The following is a 23,923-nucleotide window of genomic DNA, read 5'->3' as shown; positions in this document are numbered from 1 at the left end:
CTCACCTAACAAGTTTCTGTAATGCATCATGAGAGGTACCAAGTCAAAATGTTAGGTAATAAGAAATGATTGTTATGTTTCAGATGAATAGTAGTAGATAGAAATTTTATAATTTAATTACATAAATTTTTCACTACAAGTTCCTACAAATAAAAAGCCTATTTGGATCAGCCTAGTGGATAAAGTTTTACTTTATAGGAGGAATAGGATCAAGATACATGTAAGATCCTACAGCTTGCATCACAAGCGACATACATGCATCATGTGTTCCAAGGCTTGGATCAGGGTTTAACATGAACATTATAGGGTCTTGATCTCATATAATCTGTCATGTAATCTTAGTTTTTTCTGCTGATTACGTTTCCTGAAAAGGAATGGTTCCTCTACCGTGACCTCCACCTATAGTCCCAAAATTTGGAGTAACTAACACATGCATATATTAAAATCTCCCACTACAAAGATGTGAAGTACATGGCAGATTATATGAGATCGAAACCATATAATAATATATATAATCTCAACAAACCTTTTCTATTTACAATCTCATGAAAAGAACTTTCTCTAGATCTGTCAATGAAATAATTGTTTATAGCTTCACCAAGACTTCCAATCTTATGTAGGAACAAGAGTTCATCATAATGGTGCAAGGCTTGTCAATGTTCTTTAGCCATGCATCATGTGTTCCAAGGCTGGTCATGTAGTGTTGCAGTGTTGACGTCTAAGAACATAAAATTGGAAATTAAAATCGATGAATCGCCTAACCCGGGTTTTCTAAATGAGGCCTAAGATTTGGTCTCATAACGCATGACCAAGCAAATAACAACTTAGTTCATGGTAAGACTCAAAGTCTCAAACTCAGGAAGAGGCTACCACCGTTTAGTTTAAAAATTCCAAATTTTGGGACTACATGTAGAGGTCGATGAGCCATTCTTTTTCAAGAAAACCTAGGCAGCCGAAAACTAGAGTAGAGCAAATGTATGATGGATATTTGGGAAACAATAGAAAGAGTCAAAAGACTAGTAATGTTCCATATTAGTTATATATTTTTTTGTAACACATGCATATATATTAAAACCTCGCATTACAAAAGATGTGAAGTACATGACAGGTTATATCAGATTAAGAACCTATAATAATATATAACCTCAACGAACTTTTGCTATTAGTAGTCTCATGATCTTTAGTTGTTGTTCTTGAATATTATTTCTTCTAATGGTGTCATCAATTCGTTATGCTTTGATATTTTATATTCTTCTTTCCGACCACAGTCTTGATGCTATGAACCATATCTTAATCCTCTACTGTGTTACAAAATGGTATATCCGACTCTTCTTGTTCTGAGCTCTCAAGTCCATGAGTGCAATCTCTGTCTGAACAACAATGGAATATCTTTTCCAAACATCACTCTTACTCTTCATCATTCTCTCATGCTCCATTGTCACAGAATCCGCCAAGAAATCTAACCGAATGGCTTTGAAGCTGATACACCGTGACACAATGGCCCGTAACGCTCGAGCTCCGGTCACTCTAGAAGACCATATCCAACACCTGACAAGTCTCTCATCAGCTCGGTTCATGCATCTACAGAACACGATTGATAAAGAGCTGAGCAGCAGTGACTTCCAAGTCGACATGCACCAAGCAATCACGACGTCGATGTTCTTCGTAAACTTCTCGGTAGGACAGCCTCCGGTGCAGCAGTTCGCAATCATGGACACAGGAAGCTCACTGTTATGGATCAAATGTCTTCCATGCAAACAATCCTCGTCGTCTCCACGTCCTATCTTCAATCCAGCATTGTCTTCATCGTACGTAGAGTATTCATGCAACGATGAGTTTTGTAGGTATGCACCAGCGGGACACTGTGGATCCTCGCACGAGTGTCTTTACGAGCAAGTGTACATAAACGGCGCTGGCTCCAAAGGCGTATTCGCTAAAGAACAGTTAACGTTCACAACGCCTAACGGAAACAGAGTTTTGAGTAAACCAGTTGCGTTTGGGTGTGGCCATGAGAATGGTGAACAGTTAGGGAGTGAGTTAACCGGTATTTTGGGTTTAGGAGCTAAACCGGCGTCCGTCGCGGTCCAGCTCGGGTCTAAATTCTCGTACTGCATCGGCGACTTAGCTAACAAAGACTACAGTTTCAACCAGCTGGTTCTTGGAGAGGACGCTGATGTTCTCGGCGATCCAACGCCCATTGAGACGGAGACTGGCATCTACTACATGAGTCTTGAAGGGATCAGTGTCGGGGAGAAACAACTGAATATAGAACCAATGGTTTTCAAAAGAAGAGGAGCAAGAACAGGAGTGATACTCGACTCCGGGACACTCTTCACTTGGCTCGCAGAAGCAGCTTACAGAGAACTCTATAACGAAGTAAAAGCCATTCTTGATACGCAGCTGGAGAGGTTCTGGTTTAGGGACTTGTTGTGCTACCATGGGAAAGTAAACGAAGAGCTGATAGGTTTCCCTGTCGTGACGTTTCGGTTTGCGGGAGGAGCGGAGCTGGCTATGGAGGCTGCGAGCATGTTCTATCCGTTGTCGGAAACTGATGTGTATCTTAACGTGTTTTGTATGTCGGTGAGGCCGACCACGGAACATGGAAGGCAGTATAAAGATTTCACAGCTATTGGGTTAATGGCTCAGCAATACTATAATATTGCTTATGACCTCAAGGAGAAGAACGTTTATCTACAGAGAATCGACTGTGTTCTACTTGATGACTATTCTCCATCCTGATAACATATAAATAAATGTAACTGTTGTTCGACCAAAAAAAAAATGTAACTGTTGTTGAGTGCAACAAGCTGCATCATATCTTACGCAGACACGTTAAATTTTAAGAAAATAAATAGATTTTTACAGAACTACCCATTTCTTTTGTATTTTAAGCTGACCCATATATATTTTTATTTATAAAATTGTCAGATGCCTTTAAATATTAACTAAACTACCCCAATTTTTTTTGTTATTTCAAAATAGCTCGTATCTTTTGCCTTCACATAACTGCAATAAATCGTTTCTCTATCTTAAAAAGTACCCTCTATGTTCTGACATAAACTGCTCCAGATCTTTTGGTTTTTTCCAAAATTTTCTACCCATATATTATTGTATATCCGAAACTACCGCATCTTTATGCCAAATGAAAATGATACAATCCTTAGAATTTACAAAACCAATGCCGTAGAAATACTGTTATAACCGAAGTAACTCGTAGCTAGCTTATGGTATTTTGTAGAACTGATTATGATATTTTCATCAATAAACCTCAACAATTATGTATTTTCTAAAAGTTCCATAAATCTCTTGTTTGAGAAAGAAAGCAATGAATCTAGGATAAACACACAAATAGAACGAAAAAAATCTGCATATTCATCACATTCTTGGGGGCTCATTCCAATCATTTTAGTACAAGAAAGAGTAATCATGTAGACTTCTTACTGATCAGTTCAGAATCTACCACCAAGTGTTATCAAACAGAGAATAAGAAAAAAAAAACTAAGTGATTAGAACAAAGAGATGATTAACTGGATGCATATACGGAGCTAAGAAGATCTGCCCACTGGTTCAAGAGCTTCCACGGTGACAATGCTGTTCCCCCTTATCACCTGAGCATCAAACCAAAAGTAATATAAGGTAAATACTGGTCTAAGGTAACATATGACCCAAGAGGCAGTGATCCTCGTATTAAAAAGACTTACCACCATTCCAATGTCGGTTTTGTCATCACCGTTCACCTCAACAGTGTTGTCAACGACAAGATTCATGAACTGGTCAAACCCACGAAGAGTTCCAACAACCATTCGGTTAGCATTAAGCTTGACTGCAAATTAAATACCAATTGATCAGTTTCAAGAACCAGGACAGTTGGTGTGATAAACGAGGATGAAGATATTGAACTTACTTTGGAGTTTCTTGTCCATGTACCTGCATCACGACGACGATTAAACAGACCAACGAATCAGAAACGGTAAGAATATAGAAAAACAAAGTCAATTCGGAAAGAGAAAAATGAGAAGGAAAGGCTTACTTCTTGAGATCCGGAGGTTGACCTGACCGACTCATAGCTGCAAAATCCGAATTTGAGCTTGGGGTTTAGGTTTTCGTACTCGACTAGAAGAAGAAGTTTGCAGTGCGGCACAGAGACTTTAGAGAAACCCTAAAGATTTGATTTTTGGAAAGTTAAGACTCACTCCATAAGCCCAATAACGATTTAAAGCCCAATGAAGAATTAAGGCCCCATAACTTTTAAAGTTTTCATTTATGCAGTATTTATGAGTAGTGTTCGATCACAGTTGGGTTGGTTCAGTTTCTTCGATTCTTTCGGGATGGTTCGACCATGGAGCCGTTTCAGCTTTATCTATAATTATTTGGTTCAGTTTTGTCGGTTCTGGATAATACGCCATGCCAAATTGTTGTCACAAAGAATTTACAGAAATTATATGAAGCCATGAAAACAAACGAATCTTCTACTTTCCAGTACAAATTCATCGACAATAAACGTACTGATATCACCACGATGAACATAAGAAAATGGTTGATGCAAAACCATGAGGAATGTGGTTGACTAGTTTTGGAAAGAAAAAGAGTAAGAGCCAGTGTTTGGATCTTTAACAGCCTTGAAGTTGTCTACACTCATCCCAAATTTTCCCAATATCGAGTTTCCCATCTCCTTCAACTTTGCTGTTCAAATCACAAACAAACAAAAAACACATATTTCATTATCCAGATTTGAGTAACTGGTTCACTATGCAATAATTTTGATCAGAAGACATCATAAGGTCTTTTTACCTATGGCTTCTTCTTTCATCTTTTCTTGCTTTTCAGCCGCCAATGGTTCCAAACGCCGAATCGATTTCCTAGCCTGACCATTTGAAGGATCCAGTTCTAATATCTTCTTCAAGTCTATACAATGCAAAACAGAGTCAAAAGCATTACTCTTTCCAAACAAACTCATTCTTTGCACCCGGAAACTAACAAATGGTTTCTCTAACTCTATTCAATTTTGAGAGTGTTTGAGAAGAGAATGAAAACCAGGACTCACCAGTGAGGGCGTCTTCAAAATGTTCAAGCTTCTCATGAGCTTCTGCACGACGAACCAATGCTTTAGTGTAGCTCGGATTCAGCTCTATCGCTTTTGTGCTTTCCTTGATTGCTTCTGCATATTTACCCTACAGTTCAGAGAGATCCACATCAGAAATCTTAACGACTATTTATAGCAATAAAAAAAAAAATACTCAAAAAGAATCTGATACCAATTTGAGATAACATATAGCTCTGTTTGAATGGCAGATAGATCGAAGGTCCAACGATTCAGGAAACTCCTGAGCAAACTGTAACGCAAGCTCATACTTTGACAATGCATCTTCGTAAAGACCATCTCCAAACAGCTTGTTTCCTTCCTTTTTAGCTTCATTTGCATCTTCCAACGCTTTCTCCTTCTTAAACAAAAGAACAAGTAGAAGCAGCTAACATCAAGCTTAAGCCATTTCAAGTTACATATCCAAAGCTAACATCGAGCTTAAGCCATTTCAAGTTACAGATTCAAGCTATTATTAATCACCTGATTTGATTTAACATCGGTAACGGCCTCGACCTGATCTTCCTTCTTCTCAGGGCTATCCGACGGCTGTGGCTCCTGATTCTCTACCGCGTCTTGTTTCCTATCACCTTCTTCCTCATCTTCTTCGTAATCGCTGACTCCACGTTCGCTGGCGGTTTCGAACCCGTCGGAGTCATCTCCGCCGACGATTTTCGCATCAGTTGTTTTGGGAGGCGACGAGGAAGAAGCCGATGGATTTGGTACTTCTGTGACGGAGATTTCATCATCGCTTTCGCTTTCGATCAACACCATTTTTCAACTCAATGACTTGGGATTGTCTCGGATTCGAGGTCTTAGCAAAAGATTCGACGATGGTGATTGATCGACGATCTAATTGGAGAAGAAGGTTCACGATGTTTCCTTTAAACGGTGTCGTCTTTGTCTTTGGTTGTTTTCAGTTGGGTTAGATACTAGTAGGCCCAGTACCGGCCCATAAATGTATTTTCTTAACTCATTCTATTCTTCTCCCATTTGAATAGTTTACAGACTATGTGCCAAAAATAAATCTCCTATTAGTTTCCGATTGGTTAGTGGAAAGCAATTTGAAAAGATAAAGTAGTGGAGATCTTTCAATTTACAAAATCAACAAGTCAAAAAGAAGAAATGTCAAACGCATTATAGATGTCTTTGATCTGTTTGCGTGATCGTCATGTCTAACATCACAGCTTGCAGAAAAAGAAGGAAAGTTTAGATAAAACCACTTTCATAAAAAAAGAGATAGAAAAATATATAAAACAATTAAAATAATATATATATATATATATATATATATATATCTTTTTGAAAGCTAATACTATTCTTGTAAGTTATTTTAAAAACGAATTAACTATATATATATATATATATATATTAACTATTAAAATTTTGGAGTCAAAACAAACTTTTTGGCTCGTTATACGTAGGCCTAGGCATTCGGGATTCCAATCGGGTTTTGGTTTAGTCCAATCGGGTTTCGGTTTTTCGGGTTTATCAAAATCAGCCCCATTCGGGTTATATGAAAATTCGGTTCGGGATCGGTTCGGGTTCTATTGGGTTCGGGTCGGGTTTAGTAAATTTTCAAAGAACCGGTTATAACCCGATGTACTTTCGGGTTTGGGTTCCAATCGGTTTTTCGGTTTAAATGTACCTGATTTATATCTACTTTGTAACCAAAAAGTAACTAAAATCGGTTCTTTGGTTTTAAAATACTTGATTTCTACCTATTTTGTAACCAAAACATAAATAAAATCGGTTCAAAAAAAAAAAAAGAACATCAAATGTAATCATTCAAAATCAAGTGAAAGGTAAACATAGTTATTGATCGAAAGAAAACCAAATAAATGAAAGCATGAAACGAAAATCAAGTTCTCATGAAATGAAAAACATTATTCAATGAAAAATAAAACCCAAATCTAAAAACTTCAACCTTCAAACGCCACCTTCAACCATCAATCTTCATATAATAGATAATTATTTTAGATGTTCAATATATTTTGAATACATATTAGGAATTGAGATCATGTTTGGTAAAAGTTCTTTTGGAAATTTTGAATGTTTCGGAATCTATCGGATATCCATTTAGGTTCGAGTTCGGTTCGGATAAAATCCATAATCCGAAATACCATAAAACAAGATCCATTTGGTTTTTATATCGGATTCGGATCGGTTCGGATTCATTTTTATCGGGTCGGGTTCGGTTCGGGTTTTCGGGTTTGGTTCGGATTTTCGGGTTCGGTTTATTTGCCCAGTCCTAGTTATACGTATGATCAACCTTGATATAACAAAATAAATTTTAAATATAAGTATTCATCGAACTTACCTATATAAGTATTTCAATTTTCTTTCTACACGTTTCTTCACATATACATCAACAATACCTTTCTTTTAGGAATACGCATGATTTTTCTTATAACGCTTTTTTTTCTTTTTTGAATTATACAGAGATATCCTAACTCTACAAAAGTGATTCAGACTAGTCACGTGTTGGCACGTGTCGGTCCTCTGTCCCTGGTGATACCAAAATGTTAATTCCCCAATGATCGGAATTCGAACTCAGGTGACGATACTCATAGCTGTAAGCTCTTTACACTAGAGCTAGAAGCCCCCAGTTGTTATAATGCCTTTAAAGTTGACAACTCATTAATTCCATCAACACAGTTAGAGAGTCATAATATATTGCAGATGACAACTGTGTCTATAACGACGCAAATATTTTGTCACATCCAGCACAAACAACCTTAATTAGGGGTAACATTAAATGAGACCATGACATTTTTCTTATTACTTGTAGTAGTTGCAGATGTGTATTTCACTATTTTGTAACCTCCCATGATTTATATAACAATTTTTTACATTATTTAATTAGTTTGTTGCTAGCTGAACTTATTGTATATACAAATTGTATTCTACAACCAATGACATAAATGACAATAATTTTTTTTTGTCAACAGATAAGACAATAAATATTCATTTTTCTACAACATATTTTTCAATTTAAGGGTACAATAAAATATTATTTATACTGAATTGAGATTATACAAGCAAAAGACAAAAGAGAGAAAATAAACTATGCTTATGCATGATAACATATTATGTATCTTTTTGTTTCTCTTGAGTTTATATATATGACATTGTACTATCTCCATCTAATTAACAAGCAGAGCCAGCTTCCACCAGCTTGTTGAGTTTATTGTTTCTCAACCTCTCTTCATAAACTTCACTTCCTTGCATCTCTTTCTCATACCTGAACCATATATTATATTAAGACTAAGTAGAAATTAGAGAGACAAATTACAATTTCGAAGTCCTAGCATATTATATCTTGCATTCAGGGTCGTCTACTAGTTCGAGTAACTAGTGCATTTACATAAGATTTATAATGATCAATTTTTTTTGTAACACTAATAATGATTAAATAGTTTTGTTTTCTAGAAGACTATGTACCTTGGTGGCATAGGAATCAAAGGAGATAGAATCTCCACAAGTTTGAGAGCTTCTTCTTCGGTATTTACAATTTGGTTGAAGCAAAAGTATCTACCACAAGCCGAAGTATCCTCGAAAACTCGAATGTGAACATCTGCTACAAACTCTACGTCTACGTAGGCTAACACACCGTTCTCATACATCTGCGCAGCTCCTGAAATTGCATTTCCAACACAAGAGTATCAATACATCTAATTATATATGTTTTTCTATATTGATTGAATGTGTGTGTATGAAATACCTTTCAGGAAAGACATGGTGGGTCTAGGGTTGTGTTGAGTCACTGAGGGTCCAACAATGAGCCCTGGGTTAACTGAGACCATGTTAACCATACGGTCCATGGCTAGTGCCCAAGCCGCCTTCTCAGATTGTGTCTTGGCCAGAGCATGCCATAGCTGAATAGAAACACAAGTTTTGAGGGAACTTCATTTTGTATTTGTGATCCAAAGTAATTTGAATGCTAATTAAGTAATATTTTAAAATGATGATCTAGGTTTAGAAGTTTGATTTCATTAATACTATATCATAAGGCAGTCTTACATTGAATTGAATCTTGACCAGATTTACTCTAGAATCACATGACGAATCACAACATTTCATGAAGACCCAACTTTGAATTTGTTAAGCAAAATACTCAAACTCTCATATATTAGCCAACCACTTATATATTAAAAACGTTTAAAGATGAGACTAATATGGTTTGCGACCCAAAATAAATAATTGAATGGACATTTCAGATTGATTGGTGATTCAAGGACAAAACTATCATATTATATATTGTGGGTCCAATATGTTTCAGTCTAAATCCCTTGAACTTTTCAAAATATTGAAAAATATTAACTAAATGAGTTAAAATGAAAAAAAACGTTGACAAAACAAAAAGAACTAAAATGAAAAGTATATTTAAATAGTTAAATAAATTAAAAATACCTTCTTTTTGAGACAAAAGTCTAGATCACTCCAAGACTTCTCATCAACATCTTTTTGAGTTCCAATGTTATCTGTCCAAATTGCAGCAGTTAGTGAAGAAGAGAAGACAATCTTGTCTATACTCTCTGTTCTTGCACATGCTTCCACCACATTAATCGCTCCTCTCACCTCCAAATCAACTTCCAGCTCCTGAATAATCACAATATTTAGTAACCAAAAACAATACAGATGAGATTTTAAAGAAATGCCCGAGTGATAACATAACAAAACTCACATCGTACCCTTCAGGATTGTCCAAGCAACAGAACACAGCGTTACAGTTGTTGAGAGAAACAAGGATGCTCTGGTAATCCAACACATCCACATCGTAAACAACTAATCTCTCCTCTGTGGCTTGCATGTTCCTGATTTTCTCCTCGAGTATACTCTCCCCTATGACCAAAGTCCTCATTAAATTAAACCATGAATAGACAATAGAAGAAGAAACAGAGCTCTTTGTCACGAGATTCTCATATAAAATCAAAAATCTCAACTTTGATTTTACCCCTAAGAGAATTGATTATAGAAATTGAAGAACTCAGAATATTTTACCATTTTTACGGATGGCTGCACGAACAGAGTAGCCTCTGGTGAGCAATTTCTTGAGAATCCAGAAACCCACATAAGTGGAAGCATCAAGAACACAGCAACAAGAAGTGGGTTTCTCTTGATTCATCACTCTGTTCTGATTTATTGTTTTTCTTAAAGCGAGAAAGAGATGATTGAATCTGTCTTTATAGATGAGGAGAGACGTGTGGGAAAGAGAGGTAGGAGAATGGAAGTAGTACATATGAGAAAGGTGGGTGTACTATTATTACATGTTTACACGCTCCCCCAGCTACCACCTTCACTTTTTTTTACCAAGGATTTTTTTTTTATCAATTTTTTACAAGGACAATTTGCTAAATCGTAATAGACCAAAAATAAAGAATATACTCATTATACAGTAACATCCAGTGGATGCGATAATTTGAGCACAAACTTAACATTCTTTCTTTTGTATCATCTGCACGTGAGAATGAGAAGAGACGCTAAAACACATGTATTACTTTATTAAATAAATATTATAGATAATCTGAAGAGGATAATTTTAACTTTCTATACTATGACCCGATGTTCAAAAAAAAAAAAAACTATGACTACAAAATATATTATTCCCTCTGTTCTTAAAAAATGCATATTCTAAACTTTTCACATATATAAAAAAACTCATTAAATATGCATTATTTTTGCAGCTATGTATTAGAATCCTAGAGACGAATATCCGTTGAATTTCAGATTTTAAACATGCATAAAATCGAGTTTAATAGGTTCCCGAATTCAAACAACGTTACTACACTAGCCTACTTCTGCAGTGCTAAAACCTATGTATTAGAATCCTAGAGACTAATATCCATTAAATTTCAGTTTTTAAACATGCATAAAGATCGAGTTTAATAGGTTTGAGAAATTCCCTAACATCAACTTCCATTGGTTAAGAATATCTTGCTCATTATATTTTCATTCATGCATTTAATTGAACACTTTTAGTGTGCTAATTAGCATAAGATTAGAAACTAGGTCATGAATCTAAATTCTGCATTAAGAGAAACCTAGATGAAGAACCGAGTGACTAATTCCCTAATTTTACAAATCAGTTTCAACAATCCATGAATTTCTTCAAACAAACCTAAGACTGACAAGATGACTTGATTAGATATGGAAATCAGTCAGTAAAACCATGATAACAATGAAAATCAATAGGAGTCCAGAAATCTTCTCTGAAAAGAGTATGAAATCATCTTCTTAATGGAACAAATATCCAGAGTAATCTCCGATCAAAAATAAAAAGTAATGTAGCCTTAAAAATGGCTGAAATAGCAGATCTAATTTTTGTGATGGTTAAAATTTGGATTAAACCAGACCGAATATAAAAAAAATAAAAATTTATTTTTCTCGTATTGAACGACGTAATAGTTTTTAGTAAAATGCACATAACTTTTAATCTAACCGATGGATAGTCCTTAAACCGGTGACATTAGAAATCTAATCTAGTTTTATCTTGTAGTAAGTTCTCAATACATTGATAAACTTCGGATGAATTTGCATAGTTCTGCATCTTTATTTACTCTTTTGCACTCAGTTTGACACCTTTTAATCCAAATCAACCCAATACTTGAATAGACTTGATAAATGATTAAATGACTCGAAACACATATTATAATTCGATAAACGACTCAAAACAAAATTTAAAAACCGACAATAGACCATTTATCAAAAATAATATTTTCCATTAAAAGTATCAAATTAATTTTTATATCAAAATCATAAAATTTTGTTTTCTTGTAAGAAATGCAAACATAGCTTTTTCTATTTTTTTTACAAAAACCAAAACACTATGTGTTTTCACTAATATGGTCAAATCACATTTTTGTTAAAACCACGTTTTTTTAACTAAACCTGTATTTTTCTTTATAAACCCCCCCACCCCCCCCCCCCCCCCCCCCAAAAAAAAATCAGAAATTTACACATTACCATAAACCATGTTTTCCTTCAAAATAAAATTATTTTGTCAAAACTGAGAGAATCCATTTACCTATAATAATGTGAAATCACAATTTTCAAATAAAAAAAGTAAAATTAAATTTGATGAAGATTCGTCTGTAAATAGTTTAAGTTATTATTTGTACTGATATAATGATAGCTTTTGTTTGAAATAAATTTTAGTCATTTGAAATATTTGCAACCAGATATTTTTATAAACTCACAAATGAACAATGTTTCATCCAAATGTAGTATATAAATGCAAAAAAACTAATTTTAAGAAATACAATATCTAAATGTTTTTTTAACTGTATAATATCAAAATTGTATCTAGAAATTACATCCAAATGCTAAATCTGGATATATAAACGGAAAAGCCAGTAAGAAGTCTCTAATTTATATTGATTCATTTTTATCCCCAAATCTTATTGACAGGATTAGATTAATCCAATCATTTACTAGCTTGGTAGATCATTTTAAAGAGATTAAATCAAGTTTGAAATCTAGGTTAACATATACAGCACCATCCTAGTATAAATGTAAAACTTCCAAATTTATTTCTCTACCAATTTTAAGAATTTAAATGTTGAATTATTGCCTAAATAGATTTGGAGCAACATCCCTGCCAAATTTAATGAAAAATGATAAATTTGTTATGAAATGTTAAGTCCATGGAAATTTCTTCGCAAATCTGCGAAGAAACTATCGTCACAACTCTTTTGTGATTTTGAGATTTAAAAAAAAAAACAGCATATTTTTTAGGAAAAAGGCTGTGCATGTAAGCTTCGTCATATGAAGAAAAAGTTGATAAAAATAACAAAGACAATGATTTATATAGTGGACTCCTAAGAAAATAAAAGTTAAAAAAGAAAACTAAAATACAAAAAAGCTTATACAATTTCTCCAGGACCATCTAATAGTATGAGCAAGTAGAGTGGTTGAAAAGGATCTGAACATAAAAATATTAAAAATGTATAACGTTTTTTTGAAATAAATATATAAATTATGGTTTAATACTTTAAAATTTTAGTTATAATATTAAATTTAGAGCTTATAAAACTAAAATATACGTCAAATATATATAAATAAAGTTGTAAACTTTTAAAACTACTCTATTATATCGTTAAATATACTGTTAAAAACATTTTGGACATGGTTCATAAATAATTTAAGACGCTAGAATGATTTTTAAAACTTTTTTTTCTTGAACTTTGGATTTTCAAAACTTAAACGAACAAGAACTCACAAGACTCCAGTTACAAAAAAAAAAAGAACTCACAAGACTCTCCCAAAATGATAAAGATAAAAACCAACAACTCAGAAGACTCACGGACGCAAAAATCTTCAAGAAGACAAAATACTTTCAAGAATACAAAGATTCATGATCAAGAAGAGCAATGAGAAATGATTGTCAATTAAGCAAGATGAAGACAAGACTAACAACAAAATTTTCTTCCAAGTGAAGTGAATGATCAATTATGCAAAAACTACTCGACACATGCAACATCCACATTCAAGACATGCATCCCTCATTCAGGATTACTCAAGACACGTCGAAAGTTCTCATGCAAGACTAAAAGAGTCAACAACTATAGAAAGTTAGCAGAGGGTAATAATGTTCTCTTTAGTTCATTTTCTTCTGGTATATTCAAGTAAATATTAATAACTCATTTTTCATCATTCAATTGTTTCAGTGTCTTAATTTACATTTTTTTATTGTTGATTTAATATATGGATAATTAATAATTATTACTTAACGTTGGATTTAATAAATAAATCCTTCATTTTATAGGAAATATCATCTATATATATATATATATATATTTGGTGAATCTTTCGAATACTTTTGTATAACTTTTAACAGATTACAAGTCTAGTGAGTCAGTCACTGAGTACCATTACGAATACCAAAATGAAGATTCAAATAACTTGATTGTACACTAAAAAATACCATGAATATCAGTACATTGGAAGGATAGGTAGGTTCGAATGTGGTAGAAAGTTAGGCAAATAAATGCACAAAGCATAGTCCCACATATCAGTTGGTTTCTAAAAAGTAAAAACACAAATAAGACATTTAGAATGAAAACTGTAAAAAGGAATATTTTTTTGTCAGCCATTTTATTTTATACTCTTAATTAATACTTTATTCTTCTTTCTCAAAAAGGAATAATGATATTAATTTTCTTAACTGGATATTAAAATTATGTTTGATTAATATTATATAATTTTTACACGTACTTCAAAATATTTAATACTATTCATATCATTTATTTTAATTTTCACTTTGATTTTGATCATTTTATTAATAATTATAAGAGCAAATTCACGTAAATATTTTATTCAAAAGCAGAGTTAGAGCATTTCTAACCCCACTGTAAAAAAATTGTAAAATAGAGTGGAAAATGCAATTATGAACAAACAAAAAAAGCATTACTCTATATATGGAGTAATATTTTTTTTTTGTTCATGACTGCATTTTCTATTTTATTTTGCAGTTTTTTTTTTTTGCAATGGAGTTGGAGATGTTTTTTTGTATTTATTTGCAATCTTCGAAGAAAGTACATAAAACTATTCTTTATTATAAAGTCTTCGAATGTTTTAATCTATCCTGTACCACACCGCATTTAACTTAATAGTAACCAAAATCTTTACATATACCATATATTTATACGTTTTTATAATTGTTAGAATCGCACTGCAATTGTACCGCTTGTCCCGCATCGCAGTTGTACCGCTTATCTCGCACCGCTCAATCCGTTATTACCATTGAGCCAAAAATTAGGAATTGTTAATACTAAGGGAGAAGCCAGTTAAAAAAAATATTAAGGGAGTAAGGGGAATACGATAAAAAGCAGATAATATCTAAAGTACACAAACAAAAAGGAAGAAGAAGCAATAAAGCAAAAAAGGTAAAGGTAGGAGTAGAAGTTGACACCCAACATTGACGACAAGATTGTTATAGTTGCCACAAGGCAAGTAGGTAGCAATTGTGGTGGGAAGATGGTTTACGATGACATTCTAGATTCGATTTAGTGAGTGACAGACAGTGGTCGAAGAAGTAAGAGTAAGACTAAACAATATAACAATTTTTTTTTTGCGAAATATAAAATTTACGTTTTGTACGAGTAACGAATATAATGTAAAATCAAATCATTATACAGTAAATTTTATACTAAGTAAACTTTGGTATTATACCAGAAATTATAAATTTAATGTAACGTTAACAACAAATGTAATATTTTTTTTTATCAAAACTTCATTAGTAAAAAAATTATATAATAAAAACAATTGATGATAAAGCAAATTAGTCATGTTCATTTCAATTAAGATTAATTCTCCGTTTTGTTTTTCCGAATTTCCCAAAAATTTCCAAAATAGGAGTGAATGGTTTAACTTTCCTTATAGTACGAATGATTGCTTTTTAACCATTTCCAATGATTTATCTTATTCTCCCCCCCCCCCCCCCCCCCCCCCCCCTCAAAATTAAGTAAAATCATTTGAGTTTGAGTGTTGCTCCAATGGTATTTTTTTTATTTTCTCTCTCAATTATTAATATGTTTATTTCTGATTTTTTTTATTTCTAATAACATCCTTCTTAGGTTATACTCACTTGTCTTAAATTTTTTTATTTTAACTTTATTAAAATAAATATTTATTTTACATAACCACATAGAAAATAAATAGTAGAGTTCTATTTAAACAGTACTAATTTTTGTCAAAAATGGTTCTTGTTTGTGTTTTTTTAATAGTTATGTATTCTTAATGTTATTGTATGTTTTTCTTATTATATGTTTATTTTATATATAGCATTATTGAATTATAAGTTATAAATTAATTTTTTAAATAACTTGTTATTTATAATTAGGTTTTAAATTTTAATCATTATAAGTTTTGTCAAAACTTTAGGGATAATTATGCAAATAAAAAAAGTTCCATATTAATGAGTTTTGTGATTAGTGTTCCCTCAAAAACAATGTAACAATTCATATACTCATTTCCTCCTTAAAATGATGTATTATTGGAGATTTTTTTTTCTTTGTTTGTTTTCTCTCAATTTGATGTATACCATTGGAATTTGGAAATGCCATTATATAGGAGTAGTGTCGGCCCTGATCTAAAGCTGGGGAAGCACCAGCTTTAGGCGCCAAACTGAATTATATATTTATGGGCATCACCAATTTGTTTGTTTTGCCTCCTCACAAAAGACAAAAACTTTCATCTGTCCTAGTGGTTGTGTACCCCTTAACTAGTTTAAAGGTGCTAGGTTAGAGTCTGTAGGGCTCCAAATTTGGTTTTTGCTTTAGGCAATATTATAGACTGGGCCGGGCCTGTATAGGAGAGATATTAATTTCTGATATAAGAGTTGCAAAGATCAAAATCATATACTTGAAGATTTGTTTCCGGTATAAAATCTCGAGTGATTAAAGTATACATGTGAACAGTTTAGATCACCTCTTATATCTCACATAGGAATTCGATCCTAGACAAACATAGACCGGTGATGACACTGGAGGAACTGTCAATAAACGATGAACATGTTCTCAACTGTTTATAATCATGTATTGATTAATTACGGAATTTAATAATTCCACAAAGCTATTTTTACAACTTCGTATAGTAGAGTAAAACCATTGCATGAACCCATCAGCTTATTACAATACAATAACAGCTGGGCCATTTCTTGGTTGGTAAAAACATAGTTATATTATGAAATTAATTATATAATCTCCGCAACAATCTCTAAGCAGAGCATTTGTTCAAGACAACAGATTCAATAGGAATCTTATCAACCGGAAAAGCACAGTCGACGGGAGCATTCTCCGGCAACAAGCTACACGGTTTTGGCGTCACCTTGCTCGAAACTCCGGAGATGGCCGTACAATTCCACAGCAACTTCTTGGGCTCAGCAGCCAAAACAATGTTTATATTCGACATACATATCTTGGTGAAAGGATCGTTGGTGAACCCATCGAGCCTAGCGGGCTGCGTAACGTTATCGGCGGTCATGTCACGGTAATTAATATTCGTAATCTCGGGCATAGCCTTGGGGTCAAAACCCGAAGCAGGGTGTTGGTTATAAGCACCACTCATCCAGAAAACGTATTTCATTGTCTTCATTGTGAACCTTCGAGCAAAGATATCTTTAACGTAACCTCCACGACCAACAGCTGTTTTAATTCGGATAGCGGATTGTGTCTGAAGCAACGTTATGTCTTCCATCCTAACGTCTTTGATTCCACCGGACATTTCACTTCCGAGTGCTATTCCAGCACTGTCGGGAGAGATGCATGTGAGCCTTCGGATAGAGAGTTGCTGAGTTGGCATTCCGACTTTGATACCGAACTGATCCCAACCGCTCTTGACGGCGATACAGTCGTCTCCGGAGACTACGAAACAGTCTTCGATCAATGTGTTGGTGCATGAATCTGATAAGAGAGTACAATCAAAAATAAAATAAAGAGTAAGCTTTTTTTTAACTAAATAAAGAGTATGAAAACAAATAAAAACTATATTAAAATATTATTATATAGAAACGCAAACAATTATAACTATTGATAAAAACTTTGATATTGCCATGCGACGTGGGATATGGACATACCAGGGTTGATTCCATCGGTGTTAGGAGAATCGATAGGAGCGAGAATGGTAACGCCTTTAACGATGACGTTAGTGCAATACACTGGATGAATATTCCATGCAGGCGAATCGACGATTGTGATGTTCGAGATTTGAACGTCTTTAGAAAACACGAGTTCGAGTGTGTAAGGTCTCGTGATATTCTTAAATCCACCACTTCGATACTTCACCCACCAGTATTTTCCTTGTCCGTTGATTGTTCCGTTGTTACCTTACCAAACAAATATTAAACAACACACGTTATTTAAGATGTTAAACAATGATTCTTTGGGACATTTTTTTTAATTATCCTTACCGGTGATAACAACATCAGTTAGGTTTGTGCCAGAGATTAAACTAGCGAACGTTGGCCCAGCTGCATCTCTTCCTTGTCCATAGGATGGCAATGGTGCAACCACTGGATATTCAGATTCATCCTAAGGAAAAAAAACTTATATATAAATGAATAATTTCTTACACAATTTTATCAAAATTATAATGATATTTTCTAGAATGGAAATCATAGTCATACCTGAGAAGCAAGAATAGTTGCATCTTTCTGAATGAACAAAGTAAAATGGCTGGTCAGGTTGAAACTTCCGGTGAGCCATTTTCCGGGTGGAACAATGAGCTGCACTCCACCGTCGGCCGCCTTAGGAGCAAGCTTGGTAATGGCTTCCTTAAACGCTTTTGTGTTTGATGTTTTTCCATCACCCACAGCTCCAAATTCGGTTATAACTGCGCTATGTTTTCGACAATTAATCGCGTCATATTGAATATTATTTGCCTTCACCTTGTTGGCTAAATCTGGAGATGATTCCATCATCTGAAAACTGCATATTGCTAAAACTACTACTATGACAAAACTTGTCCGAGTCATCTGTTTGGAAAAAAAACACACGTCAGATTCTCGAATTTGATCTCGCTACAAAACAAGTTTAGAAGCATGACGTTGTTTAACATAGCATTGAATAAATCAAGAGATATAGATTAATCACCTTTAAAGCTGAAGGTTTTAGAGAGAACTCCATTTTATTTGACTATTGTTTTATTTATTTATTTTAGATATTTTCTGATTCATCTTAGAACAAAGTAATTTATAGAAGACAAAAAATAGTAAATAGAGAATAAAACAAAAATGGTAAAATCTACTTCAATGCTTGACCTTGATTTAATCTCCCAAAATAGGCATAGCTAAAAAAAGAAGCCTAGTATCATATACCAATCCTTTTCTTGTTTTCTTAAAGATCAACATATCCCGTTTTAGAAGAAGATGTTCTAATATTCTTTATGTATTTGAACAATTAATTTAAAATATTTTTTTTCACATTTTAAGAGAAAATATACTTTTAGTTAATAAATTTAGTTGATAATTTCAGTTTTTAATTAATTTAATTTAATTTGTTTCTTAATAAAGTTATATCGTTTATATTTTATATTTTATTTAATTTAATTAGTTTTAAAGTAGGATGCACTAATTAAATTCTAAAAATCAATTTTACAAAAAATATCTTAAACTTGAATATATTCAAATACAATAGGGTGTATTTGAAATTGTTGATCCTAAATTAAGTTTGACTAGACTAATTAAAAGCATGCATGTGCATTGGTTGCTTTTTTATGGGGATTTTCACAATGATAAAATATGAGAGATGGGTCTCTCATTTGAGAGACTCAAAAACATGTTTGAGAGACTTTGGTAACAAATGTCACTTTCACATTAATCTATATAATAGATATTGAAACTTATTGTTAAGAAAATCTAGTAGTCTCTCACTATTGTGCTGATATTTTAAGTATGCAAACAAAGGGTCTGACTATAAAAAAAAAGAAAAAAAAATGTGAAACTATAAAAATGTACTGAAGTATCATGGTTTTTTTTTGTTAAACTAAATCAAGGAGATAGTTGACTACAAATCTACAATTAACTAGTATGTGAAGATAATCACTAAATCATTATTACGTACTAAGAGTATTTGAGAGTATCTCACTTGATATCTAAACCATATAATAGTGTAACTTAATCAAGTAATTTATTTTTAAATTCAAAATTAAATTACTGATAAGAAATATTAGATTATGACTCTCACTTTAAAAGCGTAGAATTATTTTTAACAAAATTTTAATTTTCTTATTTATTAATTTAAGATAATATATAGTAGATAAAAATTAAAATATATTTGACTATTTTATATTCAGGCGAGAATAAAAATCAAATATTTCGTATTGCTTCTATAGTATTACCGGCAAATTTATCTCCTCTCTTGAATGTTGAAAAGACTCAGAAGTGGTTTCATAGTAAGATCACAAACTCTTAGAACTATGTAAATCCTCCTTTATTGAGGATCAAGGGTAAGCATAAGATCTGATAGTAAAAATTGAAAACAGTATTGCTACCATAAGACCATTAAGCTCCTCTCTACTTTGCATATGATTGCATCACAAGTTTCCTAACCCCATTTTTTTCTCTATAGATTATCAGATATTATCAGGAAGAAAGTTGAACAAACTTGGCCAGCATTGACACATACAAACCAGTCGTTTACGGCTGCCGTCAAAAGCCTTTCTCAAATACGACAGAATCTAACAAAAGATACAAGTAACATTCGCTTTTAAACATGTTTATGTGAAATAATAAATTTATTCTTTAGTAGTCTTGTTTGCTCAATCAAACTGAACAATTTGGTTGACTACTGTAGCTGTTTCTCCTCCTCAAGAACTTGGGAGCAGCTGAGGGTTCATAAAGGAAGGGAGGTGGAGTAAAGCTATTTGGATTGCGCTCAAGGTGTACCTCCCTTTGCTTTTATAGCTTGGCTGGCTGTTCGGGACAGACTTGCAACATGTTCTCGAATACCAAGTTGGGTTTAACACATGCTTGCCTATTCTGTGGAGAACCGATTGAAAGCAGAGGTCAGTTGTTCTTTGCTTGTCCCTACTATTATCATTTGGATGGCAAGCTTGTTTTGTTGTCATCAGACTCGGGCTACGAGGATTTCAATTTGTATTCTATGATCTAAATTCATATGATTTTTCTGTACATAATCTCATCATATTTTATTATCAATTTAACATTTCACCAAAAAAATCATCAGAAATAGAAAAAATCAAGAATAGATTCAGCATTTTCATAGCTTTCTTTATTTTCAAGTGTTAGCCACCTTTAAGTTATGCAAACGAATGATCTAATATTCATTTGACACAAAAGAATCATAAGCAAAGGCAGGAGGAACAGGAATCTGAGATCTAATTAGCAAACCTTCTTGCTGTGTCCTCTGCCACTTGGAAAACCTAAACGTTTCTTTCTTAATCGATTCTTCATCGATCTGCGTCTCGTCTTACAAGGATTGAAACCTATTCTCAGGTTTTGAAAAGGCTTGAAGCCACCTGAAAGAATCAGTTTGGTTTCGGTTAAGCTCCTTAATACCAAAGCTGACAAGTAGAATCCATCAATAACAACTCAAAAATGAGGCTCTTGCTTTCCGTACCTTGACATGATGTGGCATGATCTTGATATCGTAAGGCACGTGAAGCCAAGCTTCGGGCTTGTAGAACATAAAGTTCTCAGGCTTGCTGGTGTAAACGTCTGCGTACTGGTGGATGTGATAAGAGAACGCTGATTCTTGACCAGTGTCTGTCACAAACGTAGCTCCGAACGATCTGTTGAACATTTGTTTCATTACCTCTCGTGCTTTCTGTCTCTCCATGTTCAGCTCATCTAAGAGAGATTGGCATGTCCCACTTCTCTGATTGTTTGATACAGTCGCATGAAATTTACCGAGCAGTTCTTGGATAATATTGAATTTTGCCTGAATTTAAGCAGAAGAAATTGTCTTGTAAATAGGATAACCAATAGACATGTCCAACAACCAGAAAGCATTCCTTGAAAGACAACAAAGAAGAAGAGAAAGCTGTGGACATACCTGCTCAAACCGGTAGCTATTTTCATTTTGTATATGTATCTCTCGCTGATCCAACAAGAGAGAGAGTTCAATATTGTTGAGATTATTTAGAGAATACAATAAGCTAAACGCTATTATCACGTATGGCCAACTAACCTCAAGCTCGTGAATTATGGCAACAGTTCGCCAACCAGCCTTTGAAGGCCCTCTCAAGTCACTAAATAAGTGATCTCCAAAATAAATAACCTACGAAGAAAACATGTTGTATGCATTCAGATGCTTACAATTGGAATAATATCACCTTGGTGTAGAGCCTACCTCGGGGCCACGCCACTTTGTGATTTGAAGGAACGATTTAAGGCAACCATGGTAGTATATTTTATCTGGGTGAAATGAATCCACTTTTGTAAACGCCAACGTATCCCTCCCCTCATCATAGCAACTACAAGGGCATTACATACAAGTTCTTATACCGACAAGAACATAGCATAAGCGTAGTTTCATAACATATCTTAGCTTCTGTGAGGAAGAATTCAGGAGTGAATAACACAAACCGGAAAGGGTGCTCAGATGTGTAAAATTCTGGTTTATTTGCTTTAGCAATCACAACATCGAAAAGATCCCGCCATGAGTCTCTGAGGCCAAAAGATTCCTAATGGAAAACAAACAGACACATATATAAAGATTATGATCCACTTTCAAGGAAAAAAAAAACATTTGAAAGGCTATTCAATAATGTGAATCACCTCCATCAGATAGCGCATTCCACCATCAACAAAATGGTAGGGAGAGTTGGTCATCAAAAATAGCTTCTTCCCTTTATCTTTAAGGCTTCTCAAGAAACGTAGTAGTTGACCCTGAAAAATAACTTAATGTTTAGAAGATATCAATCAGAGTAATTATATTCTTAGCTGAAAAGACTTGCACTAACGTTTTTAAGCAAATATCTGGTAGGATCAGCAAGAATTCCTCTATGGACCAAACCACTTCTATGAACATGTTGAATAGCGCGATTTACATCATTGTAGATGTAAGAGGCATCAAACTCAAGCTTGGCGTCTACAAAGTACTGGACCATGTCTGCAATAAGACATGCCTGGAAAAAAAATTTTTTTTTGGAATCAAGCAAATCAGAGATGACCATATCTTATTGATATTGGAAACTAACCTCGCTGAAACAGAAGAAGTCCATCAATCCCACTAAAACTCTGGCCTGCTCACGACCCATATGTCGCGTTCCATACATATTCTCTAGTTCCTTCCTACTTAACTGCACAAAGCAGAGGGATCAAATCCTTATCATCCCATTCAAAAAAGGGAAAGAGCAATCAATACCTTACGACGACAAAAGTAACAACCATAGGGCTCAATCGAACCAAAGAAGTCCAGTTTCATGAGACACCCTTTCTGTTTATCGTAGTAGAGTCCTCGGATGGGGAAAGTAGGATCATACTTAAACTTCATACAACTCTCAGGGTATCTAAACTGCAAAGATTCAAGATTTCAATTACTCGAGTCTACTATAAGAAAAGGTTATATAAGATTATTACATCATTGACCATGTGCTGCTTGGCAAGATCATAGATCAAACTCTGCAAGTCAGAGGAGTAATGCGCCAAAGTGTAGTCATAGTCGAATCCGTAGACTTGTATGTTATCCAATCTGAGATTCTTGTCAACGTAGATCCCTACAGGTATGAATCAATCAGTGACAAAGAACAAGAGATGTTGGTTTAAAGTCAATGGCGAAACCTTGAGGATTCATCTTAGGCATGCTGCTTAGAGCTTCAGGGATGTTGATGAACCTCTGCTTCGCCAGCTCGAACTCGTGACGGATCTTGGAGATGTCGTCGTCGTCTGCTGAAGAGAATTCCGGAATCGCAACGGCGCATTTCTTCGCTAGATTCGCTAGCGTTGGCTCCGTTGAAGTGATGGTGGCGAGTCCTCACAAACCAAACCCTGAGATTTCGAATGATCTTTAATTCACCGAAGATCGAGAGAGAAGGGAGATGAGATTTAGAAAAAGAACTCACCGTTTCGGATTTGATGATAGGAAGAGAATCTTCCTCTCTGCACCGACGACGACAACGAGACTCGATCGTCATCAATTGGTTAGTGAAAATAGAAATGATTTGTATTCGGAAGAGAGAGAGAGAGATTTACAGTGAGCGATGCACCGAGAGGGAGTAGAAGACGGCGAGATGATGTCATAAGTCAGCTTTTGCATCGAAGGATGTGTCTCTCTTTCCTTTTTTTCCTCTCGTTATGGAGTGGACTAGACAACTTGGTTTTGAGAAGAAGAAGATGATGACGTCATCATGATGTGGCAACGTAGATAATGGCGGTTAGGG

At 34.2% G+C, this 23,923-nt stretch overlaps 6 protein-coding genes and 1 long non-coding RNA gene across 10 annotated transcripts; 2 read left to right on the top strand and 5 right to left on the bottom strand.

The window, feature by feature from the left end:
- Nucleotides 1-132: 132 nt before the first annotated feature.
- LOC103864507 (probable aspartic protease At2g35615) lies at nt 133-3,512 on the top strand. The gene has a single exon (XM_009142260.3). The coding sequence runs from the start codon at nt 1,381-1,383 to the stop codon at nt 2,737-2,739; it is 1,359 nt and encodes a 452-aa protein (XP_009140508.1). The 5' UTR covers nt 133-1,380; the 3' UTR covers nt 2,740-3,512.
- LOC103864505 (probable small nuclear ribonucleoprotein G) lies at nt 3,340-4,281 on the bottom strand. Its single transcript, XM_009142259.3, has 4 exons — nt 4,031-4,281; nt 3,905-3,927; nt 3,702-3,823; nt 3,340-3,608 (listed from the first exon to the last, which is right to left on the bottom strand). The coding sequence occupies exons 1-4, from the start codon at nt 4,063-4,065 to the stop codon at nt 3,546-3,548; spliced, it is 243 nt and encodes an 80-aa protein (XP_009140507.1). The 5' UTR covers nt 4,066-4,281; the 3' UTR covers nt 3,340-3,545.
- A 134-nt stretch (nt 4,282-4,415) lies between these two features.
- LOC103864504 (tetratricopeptide repeat protein 1) lies at nt 4,416-5,938 on the bottom strand. Of its 2 annotated transcripts, none has more exons than XM_009142258.3 (5): nt 5,564-5,938; nt 5,256-5,438; nt 5,045-5,171; nt 4,792-4,905; nt 4,416-4,683 (listed from the first exon to the last, which is right to left on the bottom strand). In XM_009142258.3, the coding sequence occupies exons 1-5, from the start codon at nt 5,852-5,854 to the stop codon at nt 4,568-4,570; spliced, it is 831 nt and encodes a 276-aa protein (XP_009140506.2). In that variant the 5' UTR covers nt 5,855-5,938; the 3' UTR covers nt 4,416-4,567. The 2 variants fall into 2 exon arrangements, with proteins under 2 accessions (XP_009140506.2, XP_009140505.2); XM_009142257.3 differs by having other exon boundaries at nt 4,435-4,683; nt 5,256-5,441; nt 5,564-5,932.
- Nucleotides 4,806-18,775, bottom strand: LOC103864502 (probable polygalacturonase). Of its 2 annotated transcripts, XM_033289578.1 has the most exons (9): nt 18,673-18,775; nt 18,207-18,554; nt 17,991-18,111; nt 17,658-17,906; nt 16,850-17,484; nt 5,564-5,932; nt 5,256-5,441; nt 5,045-5,171; nt 4,806-4,905 (listed from the first exon to the last, which is right to left on the bottom strand). In XM_033289578.1, exons 1-6 carry the CDS (start codon nt 18,703-18,705, stop codon nt 5,858-5,860), a joined length of 1,461 nt encoding a protein of 486 aa, XP_033145469.1. In that variant the 5' UTR covers nt 18,706-18,775; the 3' UTR covers nt 4,806-4,905; nt 5,045-5,171; nt 5,256-5,441; nt 5,564-5,857. The 2 variants fall into 2 exon arrangements, with proteins under 2 accessions (XP_033145469.1, XP_009140503.1); XM_009142255.2 differs by lacking the exons at nt 4,806-4,905; nt 5,045-5,171; nt 5,256-5,441; nt 5,564-5,932 and having other exon boundaries at nt 16,595-17,484.
- LOC103864503 (cinnamoyl-CoA reductase-like SNL6) lies at nt 8,036-10,351 on the bottom strand. Its single transcript, XM_009142256.3, has 6 exons — nt 10,085-10,351; nt 9,768-9,925; nt 9,494-9,682; nt 8,805-8,958; nt 8,525-8,717; nt 8,036-8,324 (listed from the first exon to the last, which is right to left on the bottom strand). The coding sequence occupies exons 1-6, from the start codon at nt 10,320-10,322 to the stop codon at nt 8,231-8,233; spliced, it is 1,026 nt and encodes a 341-aa protein (XP_009140504.1). The 5' UTR covers nt 10,323-10,351; the 3' UTR covers nt 8,036-8,230.
- Nucleotides 12,019-15,730, top strand: LOC117133435. The gene is made up of 2 exons (XR_004457225.1): nt 12,019-15,116; nt 15,561-15,730. It is a non-coding gene; the product is annotated as an uncharacterized LOC117133435 (long non-coding RNA).
- A 1,984-nt stretch (nt 18,776-20,759) lies between the features above and the next one.
- Nucleotides 20,760-23,881, bottom strand: LOC103864501 (5'-nucleotidase domain-containing protein DDB_G0275467). Of its 2 annotated transcripts, XM_033289576.1 has the most exons (13): nt 23,736-23,881; nt 23,606-23,642; nt 23,325-23,531; nt 23,124-23,260; nt 22,909-23,058; nt 22,742-22,843; nt 22,505-22,669; nt 22,320-22,430; nt 22,128-22,225; nt 21,892-22,015; nt 21,595-21,819; nt 21,160-21,480; nt 20,760-21,058 (listed from the first exon to the last, which is right to left on the bottom strand). In XM_033289576.1, the coding sequence occupies exons 3-13, from the start codon at nt 23,344-23,346 to the stop codon at nt 21,032-21,034; spliced, it is 1,482 nt and encodes a 493-aa protein (XP_033145467.1). In that variant the 5' UTR covers nt 23,347-23,531; nt 23,606-23,642; nt 23,736-23,881; the 3' UTR covers nt 20,760-21,031. The 2 variants fall into 2 exon arrangements, with proteins under 2 accessions (XP_033145467.1, XP_033145468.1); XM_033289577.1 differs by lacking the exon at nt 20,760-21,058 and having other exon boundaries at nt 21,241-21,639; nt 21,730-21,819.
- Between the last annotated feature and the right edge of the window lie 42 nt (nt 23,882-23,923).

Source organism: Brassica rapa, chromosome A04 (assembly GCF_000309985.2).
Source record: "Brassica rapa cultivar Chiifu-401-42 chromosome A04, CAAS_Brap_v3.01, whole genome shotgun sequence".
Classification (NCBI taxonomy): Eukaryota; Viridiplantae; Streptophyta; class Magnoliopsida; order Brassicales; family Brassicaceae; genus Brassica; species Brassica rapa.
This window is presented reverse-complemented; position numbering and strand designations above follow the sequence as displayed.

Excerpts from the sequence above, each read along its gene's own strand:
- LOC103864507 (XM_009142260.3), top strand. The coding sequence starts at position 1,381 with ATGGAATATCTTTTCCAAACATCACTCTTACTCTTCATCATTCTCTCA.
- LOC103864505 (XM_009142259.3), bottom strand. The coding sequence starts at position 4,065 with ATGAGTCGGTCAGGTCAACCTCCGGATCTCAAGAA. Across the intron at positions 3,824-3,904 it reads CATGGACAAGAAACTCCAAA|TCAAGCTTAATGCTAACCGA; the intron begins GTAAGTTCAATA and ends TTTAATTTGCAG. Across the intron at positions 3,609-3,701 it reads AAACCGACATTGGAATGGTG|GTGATAAGGGGGAACAGCAT; the intron begins GTAAGTCTTTTT and ends TTTGATGCTCAG.
- LOC103864504 (XM_009142257.3), bottom strand. The coding sequence starts at position 5,854 with ATGGTGTTGATCGAAAGCGAAAGCGATGATGAAATCTCCGTCACAGAA. Across the intron at positions 5,442-5,563 it reads CCGATGTTAAATCAAATCAG|AAGGAGAAAGCGTTGGAAGA; the intron begins GTGATTAATAAT and ends CTTTTGTTTAAG. Across the intron at positions 5,172-5,255 it reads CTATATGTTATCTCAAATTG|GGTAAATATGCAGAAGCAAT; the intron begins GTATCAGATTCT and ends TCTGAACTGTAG.
- LOC103864503 (XM_009142256.3), bottom strand. The coding sequence starts at position 10,322 with ATGTACTACTTCCATTCTCCTACCTCTCTTTCCCACACGTCTCTCCTC. Across the intron at positions 9,926-10,084 it reads TGCAGCCATCCGTAAAAATG|GGGAGAGTATACTCGAGGAG; the intron begins GTAAAATATTCT and ends CTTTGGTCATAG. Across the intron at positions 9,683-9,767 it reads ACAATCCTGAAGGGTACGAT|GAGCTGGAAGTTGATTTGGA; the intron begins GTGAGTTTTGTT and ends GTGATTATTCAG.
- LOC103864502 (XM_033289578.1), bottom strand. The coding sequence starts at position 18,705 with ATGGAGTTCTCTCTAAAACCTTCAGCTTTAAAG. Across the intron at positions 18,555-18,672 it reads TAAAACCTTCAGCTTTAAAG|ATGACTCGGACAAGTTTTGT; the intron begins GTGATTAATCTA and ends TTTTCCAAACAG. Across the intron at positions 17,485-17,657 it reads CACCGATGGAATCAACCCTG|ATTCATGCACCAACACATTG; the intron begins GTATGTCCATAT and ends CTCTCTTATCAG.
- LOC103864501 (XM_033289576.1), bottom strand. The coding sequence starts at position 23,346 with ATGCCTAAGATGAATCCTCAAG. Across the intron at positions 22,431-22,504 it reads CCAGATATTTGCTTAAAAAC|GGTCAACTACTACGTTTCTT; the intron begins GTTAGTGCAAGT and ends GTTATTTTTCAG. Across the intron at positions 21,820-21,891 it reads CAAAGTGGCGTGGCCCCGAG|GTTATTTATTTTGGAGATCA; the intron begins GTAGGCTCTACA and ends TTTTCTTCGTAG.